Here is an 11,466-nt window from a genome sequence, read left to right on the forward strand (position 1 = left end):
GCGGGTGGTGGCAGCCGGCACGTGGCGGTGGCCGCGGGGCGACGGCGGCAGATGGAGCGCCTGAGGCCGGGGGGTGCGCGCAGCCGGGAGAGGGTCCCCCCGCGCGGGTTAATGGGGGAGCGCAGACCCTGGGGGGCCTGGGCAGGATTTGGCAGAGGCGTAGGGGCTGCGCTGCCAGGGATTTGCAAAGGAGGGTCCTCGCGGCGTCTCGAGCCATCTGGACATGTTGGGGTTTTTTTAAACGTGAGTAATATTTTTATATAAAGTGTGTTCTGTTAACCCTTAGGCAGTGGAGCCGGCCTCCCCGCCATCCCTGAGGGGGTCTGTGGGGCGCTGAGGGAGGGGGAGATGCGGTCCCTCTGCTCTCTTGCCCCTTGCAGCCCTGGGGGGAGCAGCCCTGTACCAGAGGGGAGGGCTCTGCCGCACCCGCAGAAATTCATCCACCTCCCAGGAGCAGAACAGACCCTGACACAGGGATCCCTGCGTCCTGCCCGCCGGCGGTGGGGGGGAGCCTCTCTCACACGCCAGCCTGCCTGGCTCCCCCAGAGACGGACAGGGGAGAGAGGATTTGGGGGGAAAAGAGCGTTTTTCACTAAGCAGGGGAGAGTAGCTCCTGATCTGCCTCGGAGCAGCTCAGGGATGCCGGGCTCTGCCCACGTCCCTGCCGGCTCCCAGGGAGAGGAGCAGAGGAAATCCCAGCACCTGCCGTGGGTTTTTCTGGGCACCATTAAAGATGGAGCAGAATGTGTGAAGATCAATTGCACAGCTGAGGTCTGGCTCCCCTGAGCAGCCTGAAATCTGCTTTTCTCACCACCCCTTTGCCATCTCAGGTGCACCAGCTGCCTCTCGGCCAGATGGAGGTGTCACTGGTGCCCCTCCACCTACACCTGTGTCTCCAACCACTCGCAGTGTGACGACGCGCTGCGGATGAAGGTAAGGCCCGTGGACCTTCGGTGTTCGCTGCTGAGGGGCTGCCCGGGGTGTTGGGCTGCGGGTGTCGGGCAGCGCGGCTGGGCCTGGGGCTGAGACTAGGCTCGGGCTGTCTCGCCTCGAGGTCCCCAGGCTGAGCCTCGCTTTATTTAGTGCCCCTCGGGCTCTTCAGGCACCGGTGCCAGCGTGGCCTCAGCCACTGCTCCCGGCGGGCTCAGGGTCTCCTCCATCAGTGTTTGCCGGCCACGGCTTGTCCCGGGTGGGAGTTGGGGCACCCTCCTCTGCTGCTGTGTGGGGGGCAGGTGAGCTGCAGCCCTGCTGTGCCGAGCCATGCCGTGCCGAGCCATGTTGTGCCAAGCTGTGCCGAGCTGTGCCGTGCCGAGCTGTGCCGAGCCGTGCTGAGCCGTGCCATGCCGCGCCAAAGTCCCTGTGCAGGGAACCCGGCAGCCTGGCTAAAGCATTTGGCTGTCCCGGCGCCCTCAGCGGGCTCCGTCCCTTGGCTCTTTGTCACCTCTCACGTCTGGAGCAATGTCACTGCATCGCCACACCCTGGGACACCTGGGCTTGTGTGACAGAGGAAACGCAGCGGTGCCTCACAGTTGGCTCGGCTTTGACTCGGTGTTGCGGTGTGTTAATAACCTGCTGGAGCACACTGCTGGTGGTGCTGTCTGAGGAGAAAATCACCCCTTTCCAAATTGCAGCTTTAATAGCCCAGAGGCTCAGTGTGTTCCTGCTTCTGAAATTGAAGTTAATTTAAATAAAATTGGCCTTTTAGCAATCAATCTGCCATAGATCCAAGCCAAGCTTGTACCCTGTAAATCGAATATCCCTCTGGCACCGGCGCTCTCATCTCGGCTCTTCAGCGCTCCCCACGCTCTCGCTGGCAGGAGTTTGGGCCCATCTCAGCGCCCCAGGCTGACCCCGGGACAGGGCGGCTGCCGGCGCAGGGGATGGGGACGGGACGGGGCCGCTCCCCCCTGCCCAGCGGAGGCCCCGGGTGTCAGCTCCCGTCCCTGCCGGCGGTGGCCGGGTGACGGCTCCGGCAGCGCTGCCCCTGCTGCGGCCTTGCCTGGCGGAGCCTCCCCGGGCCCGTCGCCCTTCCCTGCGCAGATCTGGGCCGCTCCTGCCACGCGGTTCGAATTCTGGGGTCCAGAAAGTTTTCTCTTGGTGCCTGGACGGGGCTCTGGGGGCTGTCAGCGACGTCGGGGCGGCGGGGGCAGCTGGGGACCGCTGTGATCCGTCCTCCATCAGTGTTTTTAGTCACAGCTGGTAGGCGCTGGGTTTCTCATTAAATCTAGAGGTAGAGTTTGGGCTGCGAGACGACTTCTGAAGAAGATCCCGTGTGGCTGGACTGACTTTTTCCTTGACAAAGCACCGCATCGCCTGCAGCTGGGCTGGCAAACGGGCAGTGTGCCTGAGATAATTTGTGTCCTTTGTTTTAAGTGTGGCTGCTTCTTGAAAGGCAGGCGAAGGGCAGTGGGGCAGGGAGTGGGGTGTCTTCCTGGCTCAGCCCGCGTGTCCCTCCCATCCGGGGAGATGCTGGGGAGGATTTGAGAGCGGGATCTTGCCCCATCCAGCTGCCCCCTTGTTCCCTGCCCCCTGCGTGGGGCTCCTGGAGCGGGGACAAGCCTTAAAACCAACCCTGTGGGGGTAAAACCTCCTGACAGTGGCTGCTGGGGGGAAGGCATGGGGCTTCTCGCACGGAGCCGCTTGAGGCCAGACCCAGACGAGGATCCCTTGTAGAGCCAAGCTCTGCCCCCATCGCCTGGAGCCGTCGGCAGGAGCCAGGGCCACCCTCTGGCAGGGATGACCATGCCTGTCCTTCCTTAGGGATCGCCGTGCCTGTCCTGGCTTTCTGGCCTCTGATCCCCTGCTCCAGACGTGCCCTTCAGTTGGAAGCTGTGCCTGGTTTGGGCACATTCCTGTTTTATCTCTGTGCCCTTCTTAGCTCTTCCCGCTGATGGCAGCGAGCAGCCTGCAGGACGAGGTGCTCTGTAGCCCTGGAAACATGGTGCCTGGTCCTGCGGTCTGAGCTTTCAGTAAACAAACCGTGGCTGGCGTGGCTGCACCTGAAAACTGCTCCGCCGGGAAGGCAGCGTCGTACTGGCTGCATCCGCAGCATTTTAAACACTCAGACCCTTTGCCCTGATCCAGACGTGAACGATACAATCAGCTGGAAAGCTCTATTTCTAGCCGCTGATGAACAGCAGGAGAAGGGGCTGCAAGACGACAAGTTAATCAGTCCTCTAAAGTGTATTTATCTAGCAAGCTACGCCAGCTGCTGTGACATGCAAGGACACACCAGGCCATAGGAGCTTTTGCATGAATTTTCAGCTGTAGCCCTGCTGGGTTTATTTTAACTCTTTTGATTCTCCTAGGAGAGGCTGGGGACTGAAATCTCTCCCCAGTGCTTCTCTTTGTTGTTGTACTTCTCTTATCATGAGCATCTCTGTTATTTAATCTCCTTGTTTAGGCGGCACCGACTGTGCTTGGTTAAGATGAGTGTCCTGATAGAAATGAAGCGTGTTTTCCACAGTCAAACAGGCACTTCCAGATAGTTCCCTGACCCCTAGCTCGGTCTGGGGTAGGCAGGAGAGCAGCCTCGTGCTCCCGGTGTGCCCGCAGCAGGGATGTGTCCCGCCGGGCGCCTCGGCTCTGCCCCTCCTCGGCGCAGCAGCAGAGTCTCGGTGGGGTAACCTCTAATGCAAGTGTGAAGGAAATCTTGCCTGCTGCAAAGTATTCTGCATAACGAACCAAATATTTTGTTGTCTTTTATCCTAATGGCTCCACTGTCAAAGGCATTAATCTGGATGTACCCTGGGGCAACGGAGAATCTGGCTTCGGTTTTGCTGTAGTTTTGCAGTGATTTACATCTCATGAGAGAACAGGATGGGCTTGTCATACAGACTTGAATTCTGAGTCAGCTCCAGTATCTGAGCCATCAATTTAAAGTGAGAACAAAAGTAGAGGGACAGATGACCTTTTAAAATCATTTTTCAGCTTCATTTAGGCCTTTCATTTCAGCAGTCCTACTGCTGCAGTCCCCTCGCTGAAGCCCCTGCAGCTCATTATCCCCTTTCCTCTGCGCGCACACGCGTGCACACACAAACCCCCGCACGCTTCTGCACTGACACCGTGCAGGAGGGAGCCCGCCGGCAAGCGGCATCTCTGCAGGGGCTTGCAGAAATGTGCATTGTGCTGCGGAGACATCGGCTTCCAGCTGGCAGGAGTGGGGTCACGCCGGCAGCCCCGCCACTGTAGGCTGCTGCGCCTCCTTTTAGTGTCACTCTGGCCCCGGCTGCCAACGTTTAAGTGCATGTAATGGGGGAGCTGCCCAGAGTGGCGGCTGAGGAGAGCGTACGCGGTGGCTTTTTACCCGGGAGTAGGTTTTCTCTGTTGCAGGAAGGTGGAAGCTCAGGCTTGGCAGCCCCCCCACCCAGGGCCGGGAGCTGGCAGGGGAGCCCAGCAGGAGCGAGGGGGCTTCCCACTGTGTTCCCCCCTTTGCTGAGCCCTCTTGGAAACCCGGCTGCCAGCGGCTGGCCGAGGGGGGATTTTAAGGCAGTGCCATGGTGGGCTGGGCTGGAAGCCTTCCTCGGGGAGCAGGGCTCCGCAGGGCGTTGCTGCTGCGTGTATCACGGGGCCATTGTGGTGTTTCACTTTCTGGGGTTGCAGTGTTGATCTGACTCTACAGATGTAGTGGAATTAATCTTACCAGTTTGTGTCTTCTTACGTCATCACAGACGATGCTCAGCACGCACCCAGCTAACCTCTCCTTTTTTTTCCCTTGTTTTGCACCTAACAGGAGAAAATTGACTGTCCACGAATTGTCCCTGCCTCTTTGGACCCGATGCCCACAGGAGTGCCTCGGGACATTACGATCTCACTGGCTAATGCGACTTTCTCGCAGGTAAATGAGTTTCCGGAGAGGTCAGGAAGGCTCCCATGAGCCTAGACTGGTGTGCAGCAAGGTGGCCAGGTCAGCTGAAGGGATTTTAGGTACAAGCTGGTTTCTGCCTTGGGAGCGGGTGGTGGGGCCGGTCCCAGTTTGTGTTGGCAGCTGAAGTTGCTGTGTTAGCGAAAGGCGACGGTGGGAAGCAGCACCCCGATGGCGGGTGAGGCTGCGTGGCAAAGCCCAAGGGAGATGCTGTTCTTGTCCAGGCATTCTCCAGGGATCGCCCGCAGTTAGTGACACGCTTTTGGCGTTCAGTTGAAATAAGGAGGTTTATACACCTTGTAAAACAGTCCCTGGAACGAAATCTTTGTGTTTCCTTGCGGGTGTTTGCTCCACCGCGGAGCGTGCCGGTGTCGTGCCCTCCCGGTGCCGCGTAGGTGCCAGCCAGGCCCCACCGCCCGCGCTCAGGAGCGGAGGACAGAGCCCCGAGCTGCGGGCAGAGCACTCTGCGCTGGCTAAGCCACTGCATGGAAATGTGTTTTAGCTTAACTTCCCTGCAGAGCTCTTTTCTTCTTGTGGAAAAAAAAAAAATCCTTTCTGTGAAATTCTCTGTCATGCAAATAGTAATAGGGTGAAAAACAGAAGTGGACATCAAATGGTGCCTTTGGAGATGTGTTGAACACCAGGAAGAACCAGAGGAATTTGGGGCAGGGAGGCTGGGCACTGGGAAAATAATTGCCTAAGCTCTGGTATTTGTAGAAAGCCACCCTGTGCCATCTTGGGTCAAGTCTTCCCCGGGGCCCGTGGCACCTGCTTTGCCGTGCCCCTGCGGAGGTGCCAGCGCGCTGGGCCCGGGCAGCTCCTCTTCCTGCGGGGAGAGGAGAAGGTTGGAAATGCTGGTGGAGCTGCCCGGCATCGCTTCCAGCCGCCCCCTGCCCTCCTGCGCGGGGCGGAGGGGAGCTGGGTCCCCCAGCCGGTGCCTTTCCTGCACGGGCCCGGCCTCTCTAAAGGAGGATGTGCCCTCCGCCATCAGCGAAAAAGGGCGAGAAATCCTTCCTGCGAGGGGGCTGGAGGTGGCTGGCGAGGAAGCAATACCGCACGGCACCCCATAGGAAATGAAGTCAGCAGGAAAGGGGCCAAGGCACCGCCAGGGCAGCCCGGCTTCCCCCCGCCACAGTCCGCAGGCTGTCCCGGCGGCCGGGTGCCTTTCCCTCTCTGCAGCAGCTCGCGAGCGTTGCCTGACACACACCCCGACACCTTGGGTGCTGGGGGGCTGCCCGGGCAGCGGGCAAGGGGCAAGGGGCCCGGGAGCTGCCTGGGCGTGAGCGATGCACTGGAGGAGATTCCAGTTTCCCCCTCCTGGGTGCCTGTGTGTTCACCGAGCCAGCAGCTGCCTGCCAGGAGTCTGGTGCTCTCTTTCATGTCTTTTATCAGATCTGTCAGTTTTCAAAGGGTAGTTCGACCTCAGTAGTGGTGGAGCATCAACCTGCTTGGAGACAGGATTTTTTCCTGCAGGATGGAGGCACAGCAGTAACTCGGGGCAGGGTATCATCCTTCTGTTATCAGGAAAACAGCACAAAAAATCTGCCTTTGAACATCCTCCCGGCTGGGTCCTCATTTGAATTAGAGATTCGGTCTGTGCAGTTGTTGGGAGGAGAAGAAAGGTGGCTTTGAGCCCAAATCACAGGCTGGTTTGGGCTGGTTTGGGCGAGGCGGCTTGGGACCTCGTTGGCTCTTGGTCTGCATCTCCCCGTGAGCTCTAACCCCCGTCCGGAGGGACTCAGGCACCTGCTGGCAGGGTTTGAGCGGAGCCTGTCCCCGCACCTCTCCTGGTCTGTGCATGCCCGGGGTCGGGCCCGTGTCCCCTCTGCGAGTGTCCCCGGCTCCCGGAGCGGCTGCCCCACGCCTGGGCTTGGCGCTTCCCAGCAGCACGGGGCAGGGCCGGGCTCCAGCGCGATGCTCAGCCCGCAGCAGCTCTGCGCAGGGCTGTGTGCCAGAGCGGGGTTAGGTGGGCACAGACCCCAGCCCTCTTTGCAGGGTCGGGTTCTCAGCTCCTGTTTGACTCGGAGGCAGCTCAGGTACCGACGGCAGAAGCGCGGTACCTGCTGTATTGGTGGACTGAGATGGAGAACTGCCCCAAACCGTTGTTGCAGCCACTCTGCCCTTGTCTTCCCTCTCAGGAGGCAGCCCTGGAGTGCCATTTTGGGACGGGCAGGACGTTTGAAGCCCGGTGGGTGAACTCCTCCGCTGTGGAGTGCGTACACGTGCTGGTGAGTCGGGGGGTAAGGCTGCCAGCCCCTGCTCCCCGCGGCGTGGGGCAGGTCCGAGGGCAGGGAGGGTCTTGCCCCCAACTGAAAAACGCGCAAAGCGGGTTCACCTCTCCTGCAAGAGGCTCTTTGCATGTGCTGATGCTGCCTTGTCTGCTCCGTGGGTATCTGCGGGGGTTCCAGACCCGACTCCGCAGGGTTTTGGGAAGGAGCTGCTTGTTTACCTTTCTAAATGGGGAGAGTTCAGTTCAGGCAAAAAATTTGGCCACCTTTCAGTGTTGCTGTTTCTGTAGCTTTTATTCTGAACTAGGAATTGGCCTGAGGAAATGCTCAGACGCTCACCAAAGAGTGGTGTGTGGTTGTTGGAGGGCAAACTGCACCTCTGAAATGCAGCACATGGAGCTTCCACCGATGGGAACGTGGCGAGTAGAAGCTGGAGAGGAGCACTTTCCCATCGTGTCACCTGCAAAACTCTTCTCAGCCCAGTGCTGAAAATGTGCAGGCTGCCCAGTCTGTAGCTTACCCGTCCGCTTCTAGTCAGACCAGCAGCAAGCCAGGGCTCTGCTCTCGCTGCGTGCCGTGCCCCAGTCCCCTCTGGTGGGACCTCAGCGAAACAATGACAATAGAAAACAGCCTTCTTCCCTCTCTTCCTCCCTGCTAACGATGGGAGCCTCCCGTACTGAGAAGCAGTGGCCAGAGAAGCCTCGTGAGGAATGTTAATCCCTGTAGTGTGCGTATGGAACCTTGTGTTTTACTAAATTTCCTAAGCTTTTCTTTGTTTGTTTTTTGTGTGCAGCTCCACACATCAGAAAAAAACGATCTCTTCCCAGTGAACCTTCAGCTGAAGGACAGACCAGACAGATTTATCGACAGTCCTGAGATGATGACAGGTCTGAGTTGAAAATATTTTTATTCTACTCTCATCTGGTCAGCTTGAATGACTCTCAAATCCTGGCAAAGTTTATAGGTTCAGGAGAGAGAACATGGCTCAGCTGGGCACGGCTCAGTTCTTTCTCTCAGGCACATGTATGTGCCCAGATCTGCACCCCCATGAATCTGTGCCCAGAAACCAGTGGGCGCCCGCGGACGTTCCCTTTACACCCCAGGAAGGTCGAGCCCCATCCTTGAGCACAGGCAGCAGCTGAGGTCTCGTCTGCCCGGGGCACGTGGGACGGGGTGTGCTGGTGCTCTCGGTCCTAGCAGAGACGTGGGGTGTCCCCAGGGTCAGGGAGGAATTCCTGCCAGAGGAGATAAGGGCCAGGGGAGGGCTCTGCCATGAGCATCCACGAGACCGTGGCATTCAGGTTCAGCGTGCTGTAAAAACTGAGTCTTTTTTTTCCTCCTCTGCTGAGAAAGAATAAAATGTGTAAACACATTTCACCCCTGGCCTGCTCTCTGTCTCTGGGAGGAATGCTCGGATTCCCAAAAAAGCCCTCGCTGCATCAGCAGGCCAGGGAGGGCGGGCAAACTCGGATTAGGAGTGCGCTGGGATGAGGCCTGCCCAGGACTAGGGCGAGCCCAAGGGAGCCAGCGCTCGCCCTCCTGCCAGGACCAGGCTCTGTGCTCCTGCTGGAGGCAGCAGCTCCGGGCTCTTTCCCCGCTCAGTCGTGTCAGCGGTGGTAGAACAGACCGATTTACAGTAGAAGGGACTGACTGACCCTGGATGCAGATGAGAACTAGATGCCTGAAGTGAGGCTTTGGAGGTGGAGAGACATTCACACCATCAGCCACTGACCCAGGATAAAAAGGTTTTCCCACAGTAAATCCCAGTGTATAAAGGAGGCTTATCTTGCAAAGCATTCCACGTTGTTGAAATAACCTTTGAAATGCCAGCATGGGCAGGCAGGAGACACGACTTCCCTGCAGAAAGAGGCGGGTGTACTTTGGAGACAGGGAGGTAACCCCAAGGAGAGGGGTGGGAGATCTGAGCTAAGGCCGTTCTGATGTGCAAGAGGAGACTCCTGGTTCCCAGCGTGTGTGTTGCTGGGAGCAGGAACGACAGCGGAAAGAGCGTGGTGGAATTCCCCCTCCTCCTGCACAGAGAGAGTGCTCGCTTACACAGATTGTGTTTGCATCAATCTGAATTTGCCAGAATATTTGGAGATCCTGTGGGACCGTCAGACAGCTCTGGCTCCTCCTCGCCTTGAGCAGATTGGTGTGAGTAAGATTAGAGAGGCTGACTTGCAAGCAGAGACAGAGATGTGCTGGGCCAATTATCAATGTGTGCATTGTTCATACTGTCCTTAATGGAATTACTGTTAATAGTGTTTATGATTTCAATATTTATTAGCTTTTATTGTAAACTGCGCTTTGGTAGTCCACTGAAGGCCTCCCAGCTCTTTGCTGTTGGGTGGAAAACCAACCAGTGTAGCCCACTGGGTGGATGCAGGATGAGGTGAAATAAGCTCATTTTTTTGTGGAGAATGAGACTCCGTCGGTGCTGATGACGTTTAATTAGCACGAGCACAGGCAGACCGTTGAAGGCCGAGGGATTCGTTAGTTGCTTATGAAGTGCCTTGAGATTCTTCTGTGAACAGAAGTGCAAAATGTGACTGTTTCTTTGTTTTATGTTCTCCTGCAAGTCTCCTCTGGGGAAAAGGGTGTGAAAGCAACGTTTCCTGAGTGTTTCTGGCTGTTTATCTCAGCGGATACCCACACTCCAGCAGCAGAAGTCTTTAGGCTGGAGAGGAAGCGTAACCTAGGGCACCAGCTTATGAAGAGGTGAAAGCAGTGTAGGAAAACGGTGTGGAAGCTGAGCAGATCTGAAGGGAGAAGTCAATGAAAGGGGCCCGTGGTCACCAGGGGAAAGGAAGGGAACTGTAAACACTGTACAAAGCACTGTAACCATCCCATTTTTGTCAGTGTGGAAGCAATGTGATTGCTAACAGGATGGAGCCAGCTTTGCCAAGCAGCTTCCCATGTGGATGCTGAGAGTTGGAAACATGTAGTGTAAATTGACAAAAGGTTCCGAGTTTGGGTGTTGTTTGTTTTTCAAGGGGAAGAAAAAGGAAAAGAAAGTGCTAAATTATATTGCAGTGAGAACAAGCACCCAGTCCTTCTGGGAAATCTTCAGGATGGCAGCCAAGCGCTGCCTCATCTTGCTGTATGTGCAAGCTGCTCTGCTCAGCCGCTGGATTTCAGCTGTTCCTTGGATTAACAGAGCCGGGAGGTGGGGGGGTGTTTGACTGCCCCAAGGGAAGCAAAGCTGTGAAAGTCTCAGGCCCAGGAACTCATCACTTTTTCTGTTCTCTCTGGTGCTTTAGTGGAGGTGTACAACTGTGCGACCGGGAGCGCCGACTGTTCCCAGTGCCTGGGGCGGGAGGACCTGGGGCACCGCTGCGTCTGGAGTGAGAGCAGCTCCAGCTGCAGGCTGCAGGGCGAGCCCCCCCAGACCTCAGACGTCTGCCCAGCTCCGGAGATTAAGAAGGTGAGACCCGAATGCAGCGTGGGGGCGCGAGCAACCGGCCGCACTGCGCCTGGCTCGGGGCGAAGGAGGAGCCGCGCCCGGGCCAAACCAGCGCCGGAATGTTCACTGAATCCCTGCGCTGTGGAGGCATCTGATGCCAAGGACGTCTTGCTAGTGACATGATCCAATCTTCGTCCTGTTAGCGGGAAGAACAACAGCAGCACAATCAAAATGTCCCAGAGTTCCTGGGGTTGGTAAAAGCCAGAAAGATTTGTAGGGTCGGCTGAAGGATTCTTATCAGGAATAGTGTTTAGCGGAGCGTAGCTGCAGGGCCAACGTCAGCCCTATCTCCAGGCACACGTGCTCTGCAGTTCTGCTGAGATTAAGAGTGGCAGAGGGACCTTTTGGCATTATGCCTTTTGAAATGAGTTTTATTTAAATTATGGTTGAGTAAGTGTTTGTTGGGGGCATTTGGATCTGGGGTTCTGCTTAGAGGTAGGGTACGACCCAACAAATTTGTCCCTGACAAGTAGCAAAGAAAGTATGTAGAGCAAATCTTAAAATGAGCTCCCTAGGAAGGGAGAGGCTGGAGAGGCAGAACAGCTCATGTGAGCATCAAAATCGGCGAGGATGTGGGATTTCTGTGTAGCGATAGCTGCTCGAAATCAGGTGCTGTCACACTGCGTGGAGGGGCTGCAGGACCCCCTCGCCTGCCTCTTCCGTCTCACCACTGCGGCAGAGGGGTGCTCCCCTGTGAGCCCCCCCTTCCCCAGCACGCAGCAGCTTTATCAGCACCTCGCCAGAAGATAATGGAAGGAAACCACGGTTCAGGTTGCAGAGCATCACAGGACTCTGTCGCTATTTCCTTAGCAAACAGGAGCTGGTAAATCCAAATCCTCCGCAGCCACACGTGCAGACAAGGCCTGGCAGGGCCCTCCTGGGGGGGGGCGGGGGGGGGGCAGTGCAGCAGG

At 57.3% G+C, this 11,466-nt stretch overlaps 1 protein-coding gene across 1 annotated transcript in view; it reads left to right on the forward strand.

Moving 5' to 3' along the window:
* PLXND1 (plexin D1) overlaps positions 1-11,466 on the forward strand; it is a 45,085-nt gene that overhangs the window by 1,053 nt on the left and 32,566 nt on the right. The window contains exons 2-6 of the mRNA XM_026857524.1: positions 831-933; positions 4,733-4,837; positions 7,003-7,092; positions 7,886-7,979; positions 10,353-10,516. Coding sequence (XP_026713325.1) covers positions 928-933; positions 4,733-4,837; positions 7,003-7,092; positions 7,886-7,979; positions 10,353-10,516 — 459 coding nt within the window. The 5' untranslated portion in view covers positions 831-927. The remainder of the gene's footprint in view (positions 1-830; positions 934-4,732; positions 4,838-7,002; positions 7,093-7,885; positions 7,980-10,352; positions 10,517-11,466) is intronic.

The sequence above is a fragment of the Athene cunicularia genome (genome assembly GCF_003259725.1).
Source record: "Athene cunicularia isolate RWA chromosome 12 unlocalized genomic scaffold, athCun1 chr12_part1, whole genome shotgun sequence".
Classification (NCBI taxonomy): Eukaryota; Metazoa; Chordata; class Aves; order Strigiformes; family Strigidae; genus Athene; species Athene cunicularia.